General features: G+C 44.0%; 1 protein-coding gene across 3 annotated transcripts in view; it reads left to right on the forward strand.

The window, feature by feature from the left end:
- CAMK1D (calcium/calmodulin dependent protein kinase ID) overlaps window positions 1-22,606 on the forward strand; it is a 210,869-nt gene that overhangs the window by 118,205 nt on the left and 70,058 nt on the right. For all 3 annotated transcript variants that reach the window (XM_038155600.1, XM_038155601.1, XM_038155603.1), the window contains exon 3: window positions 9,723-9,797. In XM_038155600.1, the coding sequence (XP_038011528.1) occupies window positions 9,723-9,797 (75 nt within the window). The remainder of the gene's footprint in view (window positions 1-9,722; window positions 9,798-22,606) is intronic.

Consider the following 22,606-nt stretch of genomic DNA (forward strand, 5'->3'; position numbering starts at 1 on the left):
ACCCCTGTGTCTGTGTCAAATGGGTATTTCACGGATGGCAGGGCTTTCTTTTCAGAGGTGGAGTGTCTGCTGCCAGGTTTCAGACAGAGCTGAGTGGATGCGTACACACTGCACTCATCTGAGAGCCAGGAGGCCACACAGTGTTACGCCAGTTATTCAGCTCTTCATTCACTGCAAACTAATAAGATCTTCTCATTATGTGAGGCAATGTACAAGGATAGCTGCTCTGATTGCAGCCACATCACCCCTCCAGGAGTGTCAGTCTTCCTGTTTTTCAGGGGTTTTGCAAGCAGAGCCTGCTTTTATGTTCATGAAACACCTCCAGAGCAGCCCACCTCAGCCCAGGAGGCCTCGCCACCTTTAACTGCACGTGGCTCCTCGGTCTCCCAGGCAAGGGAGTGGGAATCATCCCTAATTACTGGCTGCACTTGTAAATCCACAGTCCTCCACACTGCAAAAACAGGGCTACTGCCAAGAACTAAAGCGTGGTACACTGTTTTTGTCTGAGATAAATCCTTGCAGACACTGCTTTTATCTTTTTCACCTTTAATGATTAATTAATCATTAATATTTGTTTTGATGTGTTTCACATTGAACAGCCTGCAGGCTTCTGCTCAAGCTTTGCAAGCCTTTTTGATTGCTGCCTGTTGGGATCTACCAATTGGAAACCATCATTCCCATGGTTTGGTCTGCTTCTTGTGGGAGCCAGGGATATTCCTGAAATGGCACTGACATAGGGATATTCCTGTTGCCTTGAACGGGCTGTCAAATCTGCAGGAATACAAGGATTCCAGAAGGTTTTTGGACCTTGCCTTCACACTAGAGTTGCAAGTTTTAGTACTAGAAGACCCAGAGCTTGAATTTCTTTCCCTTGAATGGCTGCTGAGCAGAATTCACCTGAAAATTCTTGAGACAAGTGAGCACAAGGTCAGCACTTACCTCCAGGTGTGTGATCCAGGAATCACTCATGGTTATCCTCAAAGTACCTAAATGAATTTGTTATGTTCATGGGGGGGTTATAAAGTTCCACCAGTGCCTGGTGAAAATAATCTGTGCTGAAAATGTTCAGCTTTTGTCTGAGCTCTGTTGTGACCTCACTAGGAAGTACAGCATGAGACAGGACAGGGATCACAAATTTCAAGGTCTATGTGGGTAGGTTTTGTCACAGCCAGTTAGTGCTACAGCTGATTAACTACACAGCTCAGGTTTCTACCCGTGGAACGTCTCCAGCTTGACTTTATCACTGCAAAATCTCATGAGAACATTTTATGCACATGGTACATAAGGCTGGGATTTGCTGTAGAAGACATGCAGCGCTAGGGAAGAAAGACCATGGAAATGGATGGAAATATTTCTGAGTCATCACTCCTGAGTAACAGGAGGTTTTAGAGGTGATGGGTAGGATCTGGAAAATGAAAGGTCAAGTTGTATAATCATGAGACAAGGTGTCCTGACACCTCCCTGTCCTTTCTCTTCCAATCACTCAGCATCCTGCTAGGACACTGCATCCGGACAAATCCCATCCTGGCCCATTGCTTTGCATACAGAATATTTCCTGCCTAACTGAAGTGGTAAAGTGTGAAAAGACTAAACTGAAAACCATGTTAATTTTAAAATCATCACTACCTTCTAAGACTAATAGAAGAAGGTCTTTTGGTGGGTAACTCTCTTCTGAATTTTGACTGTTCCTACTTCCTTCAAACACCTGCTCTGAGCCACTTGCTGCTTGCTACCAACACTGGAGCTTTCTGTCACAGTCTCCTCTTCAGTCACAGGGAGGGAAGGTTATGAAGTGACTCATGCCTCCGTACTTACCTTTGTGTACCATCTTCTAGGGCATCCAGGGTCTTTCTCTTCTATCTGGGTTCCCAAAGCAGACCAGATTAACCTGACAGAAGCATAGAGATCTTAAAAATATTAGTGAAGACATTAATTTCCTTCCTGTATTGTGAGCAGTTTGTGTTTTGAAGCCCCACATGACCCCAAAGTTCAACTCCTTGTCCTTCCAGCCACAGAGATTTAACTAATTTAGCCAGGCAGTCAGCATATGGACACTGAACCATCTGGCTTTGAGCTGGAATTAGCTGTCCCTTTCCAGTTGTTAGATCAAGCAAGGCAAGTTGTGTAATGTGGGTGGGAATAAAAGGTATCACAATGGTAGGAGACCAGACGAGGTCAAAAAACACCGTCTGGCATGGGGATGTAGCACCATTTCTAAGTTACAGCTCATAAAAATGAGCGCTGTTTTATTTTTAAGGTAAGGGAATATTCAGTACTGAATCCAGTAACTCTCCTACAGCTCTTTCCAATAGGCAAATTAGGGATATAACTTCAAAAAACACCAGCAATATAAGTGTGTGTGTAGGAGAGAATAACCAGATGTTTTGGATTTGCAGACTCTGTAGAGCCACCTTTGCTGAGCAACTGACATCTGCCTGGTTTTGTTCACATCTCTCTCTGTCTGGGCTGAGGCTTCTCTAAGTTTTGCATTGTTTGCCTGTGTGCTTGTGAGTGAGAGGGGGGGAGACTGCTGCCCTGAGATGGTGGGACCAAAGCCACAGAAGCTGTCACCAGTACTGGACCACGTTCTTGCTGGCTGTGGTGGGAGGACACTGTGGGGGATATGAAGTAGTAGAAATTAAAGTCAGGGTCATTAAACCTTCCACCTTTCTTCTAAAGCTGTCTCCAGGGATGCCCATTTCAGGGAGGGTGGTTGACTTGGTGACATCAGTCTGGTGGCCTCTCACAATTTGGACCCTTGGAAATCAACGGGACATGTACGATGTGAGGCACCACACTGTCCTCCCTCCCTTTCATACCCCAAGCATCAGCAATAGTGTGGCCAGCAGGAGCAGGGCTGTCCCTCTGTACTGCACTGGTGAGGCTGCACCTCCAACCCTAGTGCCAGTTTTGAGCCCCTCACACAAGAATGGCACTGAGGTAAGGCAGTGCAAGTCCCACGCACAGCATCAATATTGGAATGGTTTTTGGGAGCGGGAATGGTGGGCAGAGCTCTGCTGCAGCCAGCCAGCCATTTGCAGGACAGCCACCAGTTTCTTTCCCCATACCAGCCCCTGCCATCTCCCTCTGCCCTGTTCCCCTCTTGGCAGAATTGCCACTTTCTCCTTGAGCTCAGGCTGGCTTGTTCCCATGCATCCTCACATCTTCTGAGCCACCATGAAGATTTTTGCATAGTTTTCTTTCAAGTGGAAAGCAATCTGATCTGATCACTCCCTGTGACCATGCGTGCGACTATCCTACTACCTGTTGAAACTATTGACTCATTTCAAACAAATGAGACAGATGAGCAGAGGAAAGTTTGCAGTGCCCTCCACAGCAGAAACTGTGATTTAAACACTACCCTTGGCCAACTGGTGAACTCACCAACCCTCATGCTGCTGGCAAAACTCTCTCCAGGGCACGTGTAGGAATAATGGAACATTGATTCTCAAAGACATTTGGTTACTCAAAGCCACGAATCCTTACAGACTCACGCTTTGTTAGTTCTGGCTTTTGCAAAATTATTCCTGCTTTCTTGTGGCATTTCACCCATGACACGTGCTGCTCGTGGAGGTGCAGCATTAAATGTCACATCTTGCAAATGTAACACTGACTTGGAAAGAGTTGTTGTGGGGGGGACCTGCCCTACTTAAGCAGCTCTTGTGTTTGCCCAAGGTTTTTGTACGGTATTCTTCTAACTGATCCTGGGTTTTGGTGTTAAATATATTAATGTAAGTGATTCTATCGTGGTTTGTAGATGGGGTGTGTCAGGTGTGTCACGTGCTCTCCTGGCAGATCAGCAGCCAAAGCAACAGCAAAATTTGGGTTCTCTGCTTTTATCTATGCAGAGTGCAGCCCTTCTAATTAATGATCTGTGGCAGCACACAGCAGGTTTAATGCCAGCTCTTTGGCCTCTGGGATGGTCAGGAGCCAGCAGAGATGTACAGAAAGCTCAGGCATTAAAGGATTTGGTTTCCCTTATTGTACATCAACTTCCAAATTTTAATCCCTCGCTTCTTAAAAGCAATCTCCTGCCAAAGCCCATGGAATATATTGATTTTTAGATATTTTTTTGGCAAACACTGAAGTGAATACTGCCCATTAGGGCTGGATCTGGACCTACGGGGGCTTGTGCACTTCTGGTGGGAGTAGGACATGGTGTCTCTGTGCCAGCCAGTGGCAAGGGAGGATTTTAGCATCACTGGGGTGCCATGCCATGTACTCATCACCACTCCAGTGCTGCAGCACAGCCCATTTGGCGTGATGAAAACTGAGTGAGCAGAGCCAAAGGTCACCTCTGATCATGTCAGGTCTTGGTTTGGGGGTGTTTCAGCCCCTTTGGAGGTGAAAGTTTCTGTGTTTTAGCAGTAGCAGTTGGAGAAAAATGACAATTCCCCTATCAATGCTCTCATGCAATGCCTGCACAGGAAGCAAAGGGGGCCAGTCTGTGTTTGGGCTCTGCTGCAGATCAAGAACTCTTTTGTCAGCCCTTGTTTGCACAGCTGCCATGCCCAGAAAACTCACTTGAAGTCCATGGTTGCCCGGTTCATCTTGGCTGGCTGTGTGTTAAAATATTGCTCAAGTGCAACATTGCCTTCATTCATTTGTATCATTGACCCCTTTGTAAGAGCACATGGCAGAATCATAGACTGAAAGTCTGGAGGAGAAGCTTGAGAATTCTGCATGGTTGCATTGAGCCCCAAGGTTTGTGTCTGCCTGAGGCACAGCATCCAACCCAGAGCTGCTCTGAACAGGGGGAATCCATCCTTTCTTTTCATAGGTTCATAGTTTCTTTTTTATACTAAACTTTTCATAGTTTCTTACCAGGTTTAATCCCTCTTTATGGTTTTGTTTGGTTTTTTTTTTTTTTCTGTGTACCTGAATTCCCTTGATTTTCACTCCAAGATTTATCTTCCTCTTCTTTTTCCCATGGATTGCAGCATCATATGAGAATTGTAAGGTGAAAAGTCCTGAATCTAAAAAAGAATTGGCCTCTCTTTATTTGTATTTTTAATTCTAGACAACTTCTTTCTGTATAATGGCCTCAGAGTATTCCCGAAATTGAACAAAGCAGTGATGGCTGGAGGTGGCACCTGCTTTTTGTGCCACAGATAGAGGAATTTTGGGGACCCATTGGGACGTGGGAGATTCAAGCAGCACTTGGGGTTCACCAGGATGGAGGGGGAACATCAGGAAAAATAGCAAATGTGATGAAAGGGAGGTTGAAAATGTGGCAAGGGCAATTTTCCTTAGTTCATGTCAATCTGCATAATGGGATTTAATTTGCTTTAAGCAAGTCTGTGCTTTGATGTTCACTTTCAGGGCTTTTTTTCTTTGGAAACAAGTAATGAGAACTGCAGTCACCCCATCCCACGTCCATGTCCCCTGTGCTACAGCCCTAATATTGCACTATCACGTACCCTAGAAGCATCAGTGAGTTGCTTTGTGCAGAGTTAATCAGGCAGATTTATCTATTGCAGGGTGGGAGCCACATGTTGGGAAGAGAGGAGTCTGGAGAGGGAGGATAGATGGAAGAAAGGGTCTGCAGAGAAGTGGGGTTAAGATTCTCTCACTGAGGTAGGAAGGAGAAGGAATTGAAATAATATGGCCCGTTGATTAAGATATTACTCTGGGATTGAGGAATCTTGGCCCTCTCTGCTCCATTCTCTCCGGTGATTACAGAAAAACTTGTAGTTTTTCTGCACAATGCTTCCCCTTCTGTAAAGTGAGAGCAGCACCTTTTAAAATAATAAATCCTGTCAGGTCTTGAGTAGATCAGACAGTCCAGTGAGTATTTCTGCAGGGCTGTGTGCAGGCATTTGGAGGCTTAGCAGAATGAATCCTCTGAACCTTTGAGACTCGCTTGGTGCTCCTAGAAGGGGATAAAAGTGGAGTTAATTAACCCATCCCCAAATCCCTTCTGATCTGTGACCAGCAAGTAGCTGCCATTTCACAGGGCTTTTTTCCTTGGCTCTCGATGTACCCAAGCATCCCTGCAAACCAGAGGGAGTGTCTGCCTGGTACTCACATCTGGCACTGCTGATCTGCTTGCAGAGGAGTGGGACAAATTTGCTCCATCCACATTGGACTTTGTGGTACCAACAAAACATTGTGATGATGCCACACCTGCTTGCCCAAACCCCAGGGTGTTATTGAAATGAATATTGTTCATCCTTGAAGGATTAATTATTGTGTAGCAGGGCTGTAAGTGATTGTATGCTCATGCTTTAAAGGGAAGAAAGGAGCATATGGATTTCTGTGTGAATTTCTGGAGTGGCAGAGGAGCTGCTGCTGGCAGCAGTGATCTCTGCTGGGAACCCCACTGCTGCTCTGTCCAGCTCCAGCAACACGATCCCCAAATTTGTCTAAACTGTGGGCTTCACCCCAAGTAATCTCCATGTTGTTGATTTTTATAACTTTGAATTCCATTTTCCTGATAATAGCTTGTCATTTAAGAGTTCCTCTGAGTAAAGCTGTGCAGGACAAGCTGCTTCATTTACAGGTGTGTGACATGCACTTGACCATGGATATTAAACACTGCATAACACCATGATTGAGGCCTTGCTGGTCTTGGGGAGGCTGAGACAAAGGGGAGAAAAATATCTCCTCCCGTCTCATCATGTCCCTGGAGTGCAGCAGTTGGGGTGGCTGGTATGTATAGACACCACCTCCCAAAGGGACATCAAGCTCCAAATGCCATCATCCCTTTGAGGGATGCTCTTTGTGTCCTTTGGGGGTGATTCAGCTTCTTCAGCTGTCTTCTCCCAGATTACACTTTGTATTTGCTGTCTTCCCACATGCTCACATCCTGCCTCTGATTTCAGAGGGGGACAGATGGGCTCAATACAGAGGACCCCGTGGGGGTGGGACTAAGCCTTTTCTCCCCCTTCTGTGTAGCACTGAGCAGGTGTCGGGACTCAGGACATTCCTCTGGCTGTCCTGGATGATTCAAGACCATGGCAGGGGGCTCAGAGACCTTGGCACGGAGTCAAAAACACCTGTGCCTTCGATTTTAACCCATGGGGAAAATTACCAACTTTGTATGCAGATTTACAAGCCACAAGAGTTTGAGTAGAGTGATAGTTAATTTGTCACAGGGTGAAAAAGTAGAATTTTGGGGTTTTAGAATGGGGGTTCATGAGGCAAGATGGAGGAATCTGGGCATGTCCTGTCCTTTTTCTCCTTCTTCTTGTCCTCCATCTTCTGGGGTGATGGTGACACTTTTGGATTGGTTTAGAGTAGAGACAGACTGTTTAACATAGGTAATAGGTATTGGAAAATTATTGTAAACAAAGTACACATAGTTCTTAGTGTAAAAAGTTAACACCACCCCAAGGCTGGTCACTGTGCCTCAACCCGACCTGCTGGATGGATCTCAGGGCGGTCAGAGAAAGAATGTTATAGACAAGAAAATAAACAACCTTGAGAAGCAGAACCGACGAGTCTCGGCTTCTTCTTCGGTGGCGCGGCTGAGAGAAAAAGGACTTTCTAACACCTCAGGAGTCCTCACAGGCACAGAAACCGAGAAGCAGGTTTGTCCATCCATCCTCCCTCTGGAGCACGGAGGATGGTGCCCGCTTGGTTTGTAAATCAGCCAGGGGAGAGCGGCTGCAGCAGCGCCAGAGCTCAGCGCTGCATCCCTGATTTGCTCTTCTCCAGCCTCTGCCTCCCTGGCTGCTCGCTCTGGGTGACCGTGTGTGTGATGGTGAGGCTGCTTTGGGGAGCCTCTGAGGTTTTCCAAAAGTAGAAATGCAAAGCAGTAGTGAATGCATGGTGAAAACCACACCTCAGACTAAACTGGAGGCCTTAAACGTGCTGGCAGATTGATTGTGTTAAACTGCCATCATCGTGATGGTAGGAGGAGCACAAAGCATCATGTGGATGTGTGTGGTGCATGAAGGAAAATGGATAAATAAATAGAATAGTTTTCATTAAAAATCACTAATTGCTTGAAATGTCATTTCTAACATACCTTCAACTAAACTAAACAAGGCAAACGTGCTCTTGTCCTAACTAACCCTTAAAGGGACCTGGCACTAGACCTGCATAACAAAATAAATGCTTCCAAACATTTGCTGTGTAAAGCCAAGTAGGGGATGTATTAGTTTCCTGTTGCAAATATTAAGAATTTAATTTGTGATGCAATCTACCTGGAAATTTTGCTAAAGTACCATGGGATTTTCCAGCCATTTAGGTAGAATGAAGAGCCAAGTCATGTGTTTGTTGCTCTAACATCCTGCAGTGTATTACATTTAAGTTTGCTTATTGTTGACATTAAATTTCCTGTGTGTGAAAGTCCTTGCATGAACACAGCTTTTGATGACTGATTATGGGCATAAATTCAGGTCAGTCATAATATTTCCAGTGAATTCAGAGGAAATTGAATTAGCCTGTATGCTTGTGGGAAAGATCCTGCTGAGCTTCTCCTCAGACCTTCTGCTCTCCACGTCATCACACAGGTGTTAGGACACTTGTGACCATAGAGGATAAGGTCCTGAAACATGATTAAACATCTTAATTAAGCTACTTGAACCTAGAAACATGTAGAGAGTTTTGCATTTGCTGACAATGCATGTTTACTCTCCTTCTGAACATACCCATCTGTTGCTTAACGAGTGGCCTCTTAGAATTTTCCATCTTTCTCTTGCTCTTAAAATATTGTTTGGAATTGGTGTAATTAATGTTCTGCCCTGGGCTTGCACTGGGGTAGTCTCTTCAGGATCTGCACAAGCTAAATATATCCTTTGCAAATTATTTGTAAACATTTAAGGAGCAAACCCATAGAGGCACTGCTGAAGTAGCTAATTAGATGTGTGCTTGTAGAGATGATTTTTCTCTTTAGAGCTAGTGTTTTGGCAAGAGGCTTGGTGGGAATGGTGAGGATGTAAAAAAGCCATGAAGACTCTTGGAGCTGGTGCACAAAGTGCTTAATGATGCTGCAGGGAAATTCGGGCATCAAGACCAGGCTTAACATCAGAGCAGCAGGAATTTGGTGGGAAGGAGCGTGGGGCTGTCACATGGCTGCTGATTCCCTGTGCAGCTTCTTCAGGGGGTCAGATCCCTGTTTTCTCCCTGCCAGCCTGCACCCTGCCTCTGTCACTCCCTTGCACCCTGCAGCAAAGCTGTCCTGAGAATTCAGCCTCCAACCAACCATCTTCATTCATCTGACACGGGAACTGAATAGCTCCAATACGTAACTCGGATTCAGCCTCAGATACTTAACCGCTACACATTTTGGCTTCAGAGATGATTGAAAGAAATTTTTCTGAATAATAACTGTATTCTGGGCTGTGAAGCACTTTGGACTGTTTATTTTTGTCAAAAGGGCGCTGAGACTACAAGGGTCATCTGGTTTCTATCCCCTTGCCTTGGGCAGGAACACCTTCCACTAGACCAGGTTGCTCAAAGTCTTGTCCAGCCTGGCTTTGAACACTTGCAGGGAGGAGGAATCTTCAGCTTCCTTGGGCAACTTGTGCCAGTGCCTCACCACCCTCACCGTAAAGAATTTTTTCCTACTATCTAATCCAAATCTACCCTCTTTCAGTTAAAAGCCTTTATCCCTTTTTCTATCACTAGAAAAACTATCACATCGTTGCAAAAAGTTGATGATGTTGAATAAAACACTGACAAGTATTATGTAACTAAAAATAGCTCTATGTTTTGCAGTCGTGAAAAACAAATGAAAGTCACTATTTCATCCTATCTTACCTTGTATTTTTCAGGATCAAGCATGAAAATATAGTTGCTCTGGAAGACATCTATGAGAGTCCGAACCATTTATATTTGGTCATGCAGTTGTAAGTACTGAACCTAATGAAGTCTTTATATCAAAGTTGCCAACTCTAGTTGCTCTGGTTTTGTTCTTTAACCCAAAACATGGGATATTTGAGAGGTATTTATCTCGTATGCTACAGACTGCAAAATCCCTGGAAGGTGGTCAAAACCAGACCTCTAGGTGTGATTTGCTGTGTTGTAAAACGGGGAATTAAATTGTTTTGTGACTGGTCTCACCCAAATCAAACCCGAGTGGTTTTGTGAGATTGCATCAAAAAAAGAGCAGACAGACAGAGCAGGGGAGTGAATTACAGCTGAGAAGAGCCAGATGTGCCATAGGGAAGCCTGGAGCATCTGACAGAGGCAGCTCTGGGGTTAAATACCTCAGGGGAAGCCCCTGAGGAAAATGCTGGTCCCTTGTCTGTTGGTAAGGTCCAGGCATGGTGATGTCCTCAGAAGTTGTTTTGCTGGCATTGTGGGGAGAAAAACGTCCTGTAAATTCTTAGTGTGTTTTTGTAGCCCTACATCTCAGTTCAGAGTGCTGCAAAAGGACTTGCACAGGAACATTAGTGTTGTACAAATTCCAACAAGCCAGCTGGATTGTGGGAAGTACCAATTTTGTGATAAGTTGATTTAAAAATCCTTGGTTTTGTTTAATCTCTTTAGAAAAATAAACAGATATTGTTCCTACTTATTATTAGCTTGTTTAATATAGTGTAACCATGACTTTTATAAAATCCTTGCATGCAGATATTTGGGTTATCTGAAATGTAGTTCTGTAATGAGAGGTGACACTGATTATATCTTCATCTAAATTTTTACTTGCTCACTATTCAACACTTCCTAGGGAATTATCCTTTCTGTTATAGCTCTACTTGTGAGCCCAGCCAGTTTATTTTCCAAAGGCCAAGCATTTAGCTGCTCCAGGGGGCCACAGGTCCACTGATGCCCAGAGGGGTGAGATGCCCAGCTGAAGCCAGCAGCCAGAGCCCATCAGCAGCGTTTGGGGTGGCAGCTCCAGGCAGTCCCCAGCCCCAACAAAGAGCTGTGCCTTGTCTTACAAGATAGACAAAGAGCACTAAACTGAATGTAGGGAATAATCTTTCTGCACTTTTTTGGGAAAGTGCTGTGTTGTCTCAAGGTGGAGAGGACAAGAACCCTCCGGGTTACTCAGGTACTCACCCTGAGTACTCAGGCTACTCAGGTTACTCCAAGCCAGGTACCCACCCTCATCTCTTTGGGGCTCACATGAAGGATGGTGCAACCTCTGCACTGCTTCTGAGCGTTCATCAATAGTTAGGCTTGGGATCAATTGGTGTCAAGAGCTGGGTGGCAACACTGCAAAGTCCAGGAGGCTCAAAATCCATTTTGCTTAGCTCCTTTCATGGATTCCTGTTTGGGAGAAAGCATGTATGGATAATCTCGTGTTTCCAAGGTAACACCAACTTGTTGATACAATGGCTGTGAACCATTCACAGCATGAAGTATCTTATCTTTTTGTTTATATTTCTGCCCTGATTATTATTAGATTCCTGTGGGTTTTTCAGCTTCTCATTTTTGTGTATTTCTCCTAAACAATTTCTCCTAATTTTGCCTACCTTCAAAACTTGGTTTCTGTGAAGCAGAAGGGGTTCTGATCAAGCAGCTTTGAGAAAGCCACATTTAGACTGCAAAAAAAAGAAGGGGTAAAATCAGGGCCACTCAAAGACCAGTATCATGAGCACAACAAATCTCAAATACATATGTCCTTTTCCCTGGGTCATTGCTTGCTAAGTGGACTCTAGCTAATACTTTCCAAGGATTATTTTGTGGTGTGGACAGCATTTTCATTACCAAACTTTAGAGCATTCCTTGCTATGTTGTGGAAAATCCACATTACAGCCCCTGAGCATCTCGCAGCACCTCTGTGGGAGAAGGTTTTTGAAGGCAGACCAAGCCTCCCTGTTTATGTTTGTCCTTGACTGCATCTCCTTTTACATGAAAGCCATGCTTGTTAGCAGGCCAGCTTGAAGGATAAATATCACACCTCATTTATTCTGTCAAAGATATGGGAAAGTAAAGGTCTCAGTGTCTGTGCTGGAGTTGGAAAGAAGGGAGGTTAAGAGACAGCTGTCCATGTCTACTTGACACCTAATTTGTTCCTGCCAGTCCCCCTGGGAGCACTTCCCAGAGTTACGTAGCTGTTGGTGAATCTGCCCTGTGTGTTTCCCAGTATGTCCATGGGGAAATGAGATCTCTGGCTTTGGTTTCACCACCTTGTTTTCACATATATATTGTGTACAAGCCATCACAGAACTGTTCAAACTGACACGACCCTCTTAGTGCAAGGTAGACCAGTAATCCAGGTTGGAGATTGCTGGATTCCACAGCTCAGAATTTCATGTGCTGTCCCCAGGGGTTATACTGTTCCTTATAAAGGGCTGGGCTATTTTTTCTTCATTTATTTTCCCAAAATGCAAGATGTTCCAACCCAGTGTTTCTAAGTTTGGCAAAGTTGAGGATGACTCCTTGCTGTCTTTGACTCCCAGCAGTGCAGCTCAGCTTTGGTGTGAGGTGGTCACTGGTGCAGCTGCAAAGCCTGATACAAATGTACAGAATTGCTGCCTCTCCTGTGATGACTCTGCCAAACTTTTGCAGGCACTGTAGAAAAATACTGTAGAACATTTGTCATATTTCCGTGAGGATGATGTGTTTTCCAACCAGGAAAAAGTCTGCTCCTTCCCAAGCTTGGGTTTCCTATAGTACTGTTAGGACCCACACAGGCAACAAAGACAAAAACTAAAATGAAGCTCTGAAAGTTTCATTCCTTCTGGATGCTGCTTGAGATTTCCCCAGAGGATATTGTAGAAGACAGGGGGAAATAAATTGCTTTCAGAAATAGTTTTATTGAACAATTTTGGTGTAATAGTAATAGTAAGCTCTGTTAACGTGCAGTTATAGGATTTTTGGTTGCTGTTGGTGCCATTTGGTAAGAATTACCTTGCTGTATCTTACAAGTGATCTGCCTTATTTTACCTGTCACTATAGGGAAAGATCTTGATAATCTGTTGTGGTTGGTGATGTCAGATACTGATGTTTCATTAGCATAATCATCCTCTTTGGGTATTGATGATTCATTTTCTGCATGCTGGAAAATCATGCATAAAAATGGATTTACATAAACACATGGAATCTTAGAATCATTTAGGTTGGAAAAGGCCTCAAAGATCATTGAGTCCAACCATTAACCTGTCACTGCCAATCCCATCATATCCCCAGGTCCCACATCTACACATCTTCTAAGTACCTCCAGAGATGGTGACTCCACCACTTCCCTGTGCAGCCTGTTCCTGTGCTTGACAATCCTTTCACTGAAGAAATTTTTCCTAATAATGCAATCTAAATGTCTTTTCCACCTGAGTACTGTGGGTCCATTTGTAAATGCTGCTTCTGGCTGTGCTGCCTGCATAGATCAGAGCAGATTTCCAAGGCTTGACTGATTTCATCTCTATTGTTCACCTGCATTGAAGTGTGAAGCAGCAGAGTTTGGTTTCCCTGAGATTTCTGTGTTACCTGTGCTAGTCAAAGCCACAGGATTTGAGGCTGTTGCTTCTTCAGCAGAATATGGGACCATGTTAAAAATCTATTAAGACAGTAATTTCCTTTTTCTCCTTTATTCATCCATATTTGCTTAAAATAGGTGGGAACTTAATATTTTTGCTACCTCTGTTCTTCTGTCAAAGTTGGTTGAAGTTCACCCAATGGGTCAGAAATTACTGAGGGCTGGCAAGTTGGGATGGAGGGTCACTGCCTCACTGCCTTTGGAAAACAGGCTAAAAATGGGTGTAAAAGACACCTCCAAAACATGTGGAGCAGCCCAGGGCAGTGTGCAGCTAGGTAAGTAATGGTCAAAGCCAAAGACCCACCTGTGAGTTTCGTTGCAATTTTTTGCAGAGTCAAGAATATTGACAAATCCAGAGGAATTCCTGTCAATACTAGGATCTAGTTAAAGAAAGTGAAAACCATAACGCCTGTCTAGTATAATGTTCCACCTCTTTGGGGCACCTGTGATCTGATCCCCTTGGCAGGACCACTTTACCTAGATCCTGTCAGCTGCTGTTCCTGGTTCTCCAAAGAAACCAGAGTATTTTCCTGTGCGATGTCTTTTGAGGCTTTGGCGTCTCTGCTGAGAACAAGATTTTAGGGTGAACATCCTGTTTCACCCAACCCTGAAGTACTTCTCCTTACCTTTGTAAAAAACCCAGCCAAGGCTGAGCCAAAACCCCCAACCCTGAAGTTTTCCCAGCTTGGTCTCTTGACTCTGATGAATTATTCAGATGATTTCTGTCACAGAAAAGCTGAGATGACGGAGGCTCCTTCCTGCCGGGTGCAAGTCACGCACTGAGGAAAGCTCTGCCCACAAGTTTGCAGGCTCAGAATCCCAGTGTCCCATTCCTGCTGTTACCAGCTCTACCCTGCCAGACATGAGCACCTCATAACCCTGCGGTGCCTTGGGAAGCAGCTCAAACAGGCAGGTACTCACCAGTGGTAAAATCTGCACAAGTTTTTGTTATTACCAGAACCACTCCGCTTGTGATTTTGCCTTTCAACTGTTTTGCTAATAAGTAAGCAGAGTGCTACGCTGTGATTAAGGGCTGAATCCACTTTGTTTTTTGAAAGCCCAATGCCTGAGTGCACTCCGAGAGCAGCCGAGCATGAGCTATGCATGTAAGCAACATTTCAATGAAAATATTCAGCTTCCAAGAAAAACAGCAGACAATGGAAGGAAGTGTTGTGTTTGCCAGGTTCCTTACGGAGTCCAGAGAGGGCTCGGTGTGTTACAAAACAGAGATCTGCATGCCAAGCCAGTATCACATCAGGATGCTAATTAAAGCAAAACACAGATCTGCCATGCCACATTCCTTAGGTGAGGCTTATTCCCCTGCTTGGGGGGTTTTGTGTAAGCTTTATGCAAAAGAAGGAACAGAAGGAACAGAAGGAAATCTCTCTGCGTTCGCAATGGAATTTATATCATAGAACCAAAGAATGATTTTCATTGGAAGGGACTTCTGAGATCACCCAGTTCCAACCCTGTGCCCTGGGCAGGGACACCTTACACGAGACCGCATTTCTCAAAGCCCCATCCAGCCTGGCCTTAAACACTTCCAGGGGTGAGACATCCACATCTTCTCTGGTCAGCCTGTTCCAGGGCCTTACCAATGGATAATAAAAGCATACTTGGCTCTTCAGGAGCAGAAAGGTAGCAGTTATTAATCCAGTATCAATTTAACATGTTTTCCTTCGTGAAAAAAAAGATTATTACATCAGTTGGGTTACACTGGTCAGTGCTAAATACAAAGGAGGATGTCCCCTTTTCCAGTGGCAAAGAGGTTATAAGCAGACTAGAAAAGATTAATGTCAGGGTGGAGACCAGGGCATGGGCAAATTTATTGATAATAGATTAATAGACCACAGATTGACCAGCAGAATGGCTTTTAGACACCTGTAATCGTGTGGACTCTGTGTGATCCTGACAGTGTGAGTGTGGTCATTGGCTAGTCCTAGCTGCCCTCAGCACTTTTTAATTTTCTTCTTGTTTTTTTCTGGCTGTGGCAGAACTTTTGGTGACTCCTAGTCCCCATGTCTTCTCCAAACACAGCACCTTTTCCTGAGCAGCAGTCCTGTTGCTTCCTTGTGCTTCAGATGTGGCTAGGACCAGGCTTTTTAGAGTCCCTGGGCAGCAGCCCAGCCTTCCTACAGCAACAGAGCAATGGTGAGAGTCTTCTTCACCTTGGAGACTACAAAAAAACTTTCTCATAATGCCTTCCAAAACCACTTAGAAGATTCTGTCACCTTCAAGAGTTGTAGACAATTGCCAACATCCTTGTTCCAAAGCTTGCACTTATTATTGTCACCTTAATCAAAACATCCCAGTAAGGACTCATTAGCAAGGCAACACTATGGTTTGGAGTTATTTTTTTCAATTGAAGTGACATGCTACTCCTGATGGAGAGTGGTTATCTTTTTTTACTGTAGCCTTGAGAATAAAGAAGTAATGGAGAAATTTTTTCCCATTTTCATTGAACAGACAGCATTATAACACTGTTTGCTTTCACAGAAATGTGAACAGTTCAGATGAAAATGGATTTTTTTTTTCTTTTAAGATATCTATTGTTGCAAAGCTGCTGTTGTCAAGAAAGAAAACAAAGGGTTTGGCCAAAATTCAAAATAAAACTTGTTCTAAGATATTAATCTTAAAAGTTACAAAAAGATTTGAAGGTTTCATGAATTTGTTTGTTAACTATGTTGGAAATTACAACAGAGAGTTATTTATTGTAATGCCCACTGCCCAGCAAGGGCTGGTACCAAATCCTTAGGGTGACAGTATGTGCCTTGACTGTTTTTTTTTTTTTAATAGCAATAGGTTTTGGCAGCATCAACTTGAGTTCCTTCCTTCAGCCCTGCAGCAGCTGCCTCACTAAGTCCCACGGAGGGCTCTCTTACAGCTGGGCATGGGGGTGTACCTGCCTGTGTTGTATGGCTTGGTCTGGAACAGGCAATTGAAAAGGCAGTAATCCTGTATAATATCACTGCTTCCCTGAGAGCAGGAGTGAGGCTTTTCTCTCCAAACAGCAGGAAGGTGGCTATTTAGAGCCCTAGCAATTTTCTTTCCATTTTGTTGGCTTTGGATAAGTGTCTCCTTCCTTTCATGCTTTGCCCAGAAGTTTCACTGTTGGTTACTTGATGTTCACGTAGTCACTGAATGAGTCTTTTAGATTTAGTTCTGCTTCTCTCAGCTCTTGGTAATTTACACTGTGGTGCACCAAAGTCAATTAAATAGCTGGTGTTTAATTCAGATGGAAGGGGCTTTGCAGCAAGGCATATAATAAATGTTAAATCCATGTATGCCACAGTGTGAGAATTCATTATGATACAGTGGGATCTCTCTCAGGCATGACGTGGAGTCATTCTGATTAAATGGTTACACTTATTTAAACAGAAAAGGCTTTTCATAACAACCTGCAAAGCTTTGAAGTGAAATAACACGGCGTTGAATCAAGATGCAAAATGAACGTGGGCGTTCCCAAGTCCATTCTTTGACATGGAAAACATTATTAAAAGTTTTCTTCTGGAGGAAGGTTGTACAGGCTGTGGTGAAGGGGACAGTAGGAGGCTGGTGAGTGTTACGTGTCAGTGTGTTCCAGAAGACATTCCACGATTTTGTGGCAGAAGAACAGGCTCAATTTCCCAAGCATGCTCATGTCTCAGCTCCAGCCTGTGTTCTAGGCTGTGCAGTCAGGTAGGTGACTGTGGTATTTTCAGGGTCTCTGGATGGAGGAGGAAGGAAATAATCTGATTCCATGTTCTTAGAAGGCTAACTTATTATTTTATGATATTATAATATATTAAAGAATACTATACTAAAATGATACTGAAGAATAGAGAGAGGATACAGACAGAAGGCTACAATGAATAATAATGAAAACTCATGACTCCTTCCAGAGTCCAGACACAGCTTGTGGTGATTGGTCATTAAGTCAAAACAATTCACATGAAACCAATCAAACAACCACCTATTGGATAAACAATCTCCAAACCATATTCCAAAGCAGCAAAACACAGGAGAAGCAAATGAGATAATATTGTTTGCATTTTTCTCAGAGGCTTCTCAGCTTCCCAGGAGAAGAAATCCTGGTGAAGGGATTTTTCAGAAAATATGACGGTGACAGGTGACCTCTGATCAAGAGTCAGGTGACTCTCTGATCAAGAGTCTGTGAGTGATTCCACAGTCAGTGCTGGCCTAACTTGCACCTACACTTGCATTGTATTACAGCAGGTGATGATGTAGCATTATCATCCCTTTCATACTCACACTGAAAGAAAAGATCTCTCACTATACATTTTGTCTGCATTGCCCCAAAATCTCCACATAGGGTGTATTTTTAAAGCTAGGTTGATTCGTATAGATTTCTGTGCCTGGCTGGGTGTCAAGGCCTTAAACAGGAGAAGGTAAAACCTAGAATTTTTTTGTGTAAATATAGGTTGCTGTTTGAAACCTTGTTTTGACTTCTTTTTGCAGTACTGTGGTTACCTCCTCTTACAGAAACTATTTTCATAGGTCTGCAGAAATACTTGCCATAGGTTTCTGCTTTAAACATTCTCCCTGGAAAATTATTCAGTGGAAAATGAATGTGGAGGATTTTGCGGTTTTCTTTTTCTTTTCTTTTTTTTTTTTATTTTTCTGAAACACTGGTTAGGTCTGCTGTAGCCAAACTTTTACTTTTTTAAGCATTTTATAGAAAAAGAAAATACTGTTGCTGGTGAAGCCTTTCTTTGATGCATTTATAGAACATGTGCTCATTTCATTCTGATTCATGCCACATGGTTATATCTTAGCCTGTAAAGGCCTTTTTTTCTCTTAAATTGAAGGAAAATTGTGTTCAGAGACCCAAATATTTATGTCATCTTTTCCCTTCTCCAAGACAAAATTCCTATTTGGGGCTGTATGATCCTGACTTAGCTGAAAAGGGCTTTCTCTACTACTGAAGATGGTTTGGAGGAGTTTGGTGTTTATTCTGTCTAATTATTCTGTTGGCAAGGAGCATTTAACCACTCTGTAATTGTATTTTCTTCATCCCTCACTGATGATACTCTAAGGAGCACTGATATCCATGAGTGAGACGTAGTGGAGCCTTTAAATGTCCAGATGTCCCTGAGGAAAGAAGATACAATTCTCCAAAATGCATTGTAAAGAAAGAGTCACAAACACAGTTTGAAATCCACTGAAAGAGAGCTGAGATTTTTAAGACCTGCATTAGCACAAAAAGAGGCAGCATTACTAAAAACTGGGCTTGGCATCTGTAATATGAAAAATCAGGTAGAAAATTAAAATTCATGCAATTATTTTTCTCTGTCATAGGCTTTTTGCCATGAAAAATCTGCTGTGAGTCTCTTGCAGCTACAGAAAAGGGGATTTTCCTTCAGGAGAACACAGAGCTAGGCATCCATTCTGCCATGGCTGTGATGCTCCTTGTTGTGATGGTGACGTCAGATATACTCAGTCCTAAAGTGCATGGTCACCCTGCTGCAAAACATTACCCAGTGCCATGGGACAGGAGAGGTGTAACCATAATTAAGCAATGCTGAGCAGAGAGGAGAGAAATTACCTTGCTCTGATTGCTCACTGGGCTTATCTGCAGGAATATTTATCTCACTGCAGCCCAGGGTCCTTCCTGTTGATTAAGGCTTGTTTTCTTGTAAGTGTGGGGCAGGACCACTGGCAGAAAGTGCTTCTGACATTTTGCTTCTTGGGGCTGAAAGCTCCCTGCCAGAGACTTTTAAATCTGCTCTTTTCAGATGCTTTTGAAGATGGATTTGCTGTAGAGAGGTTTTGCTTCCCATTGGTGCTGTCCTGCCTTGTCAGAAGGGTGGTGAGGGAAATGTAGGTTAGCTCTCTGTCACTGATGATTGTGTCACCAGACAAAATGCATTTTAAAAGGAAAATTTCCTAGAGAAAGGCATTTTATTTTGCACTCTCTTCCTCTGCAGCCTAACATGGTTGCAGCTGGAATCCCTCTCCTTGCTATTGACATGTGACCACTGTCAGGAGAGCCATGGCAGCTCCTGGAAACAGCAAGTGGGAGCATTTTGGGGAAAGAGCATTTCTCTGATGCGTGGGGGCATTTATTTTATAATGGGAGTGAGAAGTGCTTGTGACATGTGCAGGAGTGTTCATGCCTGCAGACAGGAGCAGGCAGGGTTGCTGCTGGAAGTGATTCGCACCAAGATGGAGAGAGGTGCTTTTGAGCAGTCTCCCCTTTAGTCCTGGTCCCACCTGAGCTAAGTTAACTAAAGAAATGTGCTGCTACGTTCATGTTTGTGTATGTTTGAAAATTTAGAGCAAAAAGGCAACAGTTTGCACAACACCACACACACAAAAAAGTGGGAAGGAAAGGAAAAATAACAAAATAACTGATGAGCTGCTGTCTGTTCTTGGCTGAAGGTCTAGATCTTCTCCCTGGCCTGAATTTCCTTGCAACACGCTGTGAAATGTGGCCAGGTGATAGTCATACAATGGATTTTTCCCCCTGTGGCTGAACTTTCCTGAGCACAAGCCTGCTCTTAGCCTGCTCCACTTGGCATGTGTCTTCATTCAAGGGGTTCTTCCTGCACAAGGTGTTTCACTGCAGGTTTCCCTGGTCACACTGGTGGACATACTGCTCCCCAAAACTGCAGCAGCATGGTGTGCCAGAGACCTTGGAAGCTTTTCTTGTTATTTGTCTCATGTTCTGCTCTGGGCCACCTAAAGCCAGCGTGTTTGCACAAGCCCTTGGGTGCTGGTGGCAGGCAGGCACAGCTCTATTTCGTTCCTTGGTCACTTTGCCTGGTGTGTGACAGCCTCTGGCAAGGCAAATGGCATAAAGGAGTGCCTCTACCATCATGAAGGACCACTGCAAGCCCCAGTGGGCCCTTGATGAATCAGGAAGGGTTGTTTGGCTCTAAATTCTGGTGTGTGGCTCCTGGCACAGCCCTGGAACAGGGGCTCCCAATGCAAGCCCAGGGACCGTGGCAGAGGAGGCAGCTCATGGCTCAAAAAAGGAGGAGGGAAAAGCAGGAGCTGAGCCATATGGAAGGGAAAGGAGAAGCAGACACAGCATCTCAGTGGTAGGTGCCCATTAGGCTGTCTCTGATGTACTGGGAAGGCAGAGTTTATCCTGCTAAAGGAATTCCAGTATTCTTCTCTAAGCTGAAAAATGTAGCAGAGTGGGTAAAGGACAGGTCTTTTTATCTATCTAGAATATTCTAGCCTATTTACCAACAGTGTGTAACAGGAACCAGTGGCTGCTGCTCTTGAAGTCTTTGAGGATGTTTTTGTGGTTAGAGCACACAGATCTGAAAATCTGGAGTTCTTGTCTTACTCTGTCATTGATTTACACTGTGGTCTCAGATCACTCTGTCTTTTAATTTCCCTGCTCACAGAAAGAGAATACCTTCCTAATTAATTCTGGGTGAGATTAATTGGGTTTTCGTTTGTTGGGTTTTTTTCTCTTGAGTCAGTGCTGCTCTTCTTGGAGTAAGTTGTTAAAAGAAATAAGAGTACTGAAGTCCAGCCTCTGGTGTTGCTCCCTGAGGAGCACTGTGGTCCATCTGTGCAAAAGTGAATGGACTTGTTTGCTAGGACCTAGTGACTGTTTTGAAAAACATATTCAGGCATGTCTGAATCCCACACTCTGCAGTAGCTGTGCAGTGGCTTTATCCCTCCATCCCATCCATGTCTGGGCAGAAACTTACAGCAAGCAGAGCCCAGGCCGTCTGGTGACTCAGTGTGACAGCACGACTGGTGATGGCCATCATCATTGCATAGATTTATTTATCCTTGTGATGTAGGTATGTGGAAATCTCAAGCAGCAGATGTATGACAGCCAGAGTTAAAAATCCACTTACATAAAGCCAGGATTTCACCTACTGTGCAGAGATGTGGGGGCAGCCAAATACATCATACCATCAATGGAGGGAAACAAAAAGAGTCATCAGCTAAAACTTGGTAAGGAAGAGCTATAAAGCAGCAGCTTGAACCCAGGCTGGGTAGAAACTGAACAGCAGTATCCTGAATTTTAATATCCATTTCTTTGTGCTGCAGGGAGGTGGGAGTGGTTATTGCAGATATGGGGATGTAGGAGCAATGTGCCAAAGCACGTGGTATGGGGGGCTCCAGCGCCTCTGCTCATGCTTCCCCCGTGCGGTGTGACTGGTCTGTGTGGAGGCAAGGTGTGGTGGGTGATTTGGGAATTCCCAGCGTGCCTGGGTGCCCTCCAGCACAGAGGGAAAGTCGTACTTGTGTCTTGTCCCCATCTCTCTCTTCGTACATGCAAAGGAGTAAGCTCAAAGTGATGGATGTCCCAGGATGTATTACAATAACAAGATAACTAGTTAGCAGCTCTGTGTCTGAAACATGTAACACTTACTGGCCTAAATAATAAGCACCAGAAAGGGCCTTTGGAGAAGGGTGCTTGGGGGCATTATATATATATATATGTATGTATGTATTTATGTATCATATAATACATAAGTGTAATCAGACCCACCAACCCTGCTGTGAAAATTGTCTGGGTGTGCTTGGGCATCATATTCCCACTCTGGGGGTGGATAAGAATAATCTTTTTGACTATTATCTCTACCAGGTGTGTATTGGTGCTGTCCACTGAGCTGTGTGCAGGCACTGGCCAGGAGGATGGCTGGCTCAGGGTGAAGCAGCTCAGGGGAATGTGTCATCAGCCCTGTCAGCGTGGGCAATTGTGGGGCAGTGTGCTGTTTCTGTTCAGGCACAGCCTCCAGGCCTCTGCTCCTCCTTTGGGAAGTGAAAATCATAGCCTTTTCTGCCATATGTGGATGCTGTGAGTATAAACGTGTTAAACTCTACAAAGTTTTGAGATAATAATATCAGTTTAGGCATGTAAGTGCCTCGGACGAATATATTGTGCAAACACCAAGTGGATTAAAGTACAACTTCTGCACAGTGATATTGCTTAAAGGCTGCTTTAGTTCCATTTCAAAGGATTTCTCAAAATAAATTGTCTGAATCCTGCTCTCTCTCTGCAAAAAATATGGACACTGTCACCAAAAAGGCATTAAAAGAGAAAAGCAAAGCATCTAAAAGCTTTCTCCTGGTTTAAATTTTTAGATTTCAGAGTGGAACAACTCCATTTATCCATTAAGTGTTGGTCTGGCACCACTCTCCATCACCCTGTGGCACAAATAACTGCACCAAGAGCTCCTTCTGGCATGCTCTTTTCAGAGCTTTCTGACACAATTCAAACTTCAGCCTGTCCAGTCTCACCACTGGCAAGAACAT

The sequence above is a fragment of the Motacilla alba genome, chromosome 1A (genome assembly GCF_015832195.1).
Source record: "Motacilla alba alba isolate MOTALB_02 chromosome 1A, Motacilla_alba_V1.0_pri, whole genome shotgun sequence".
Taxonomy (NCBI): Eukaryota; Metazoa; Chordata; class Aves; order Passeriformes; family Motacillidae; genus Motacilla; species Motacilla alba.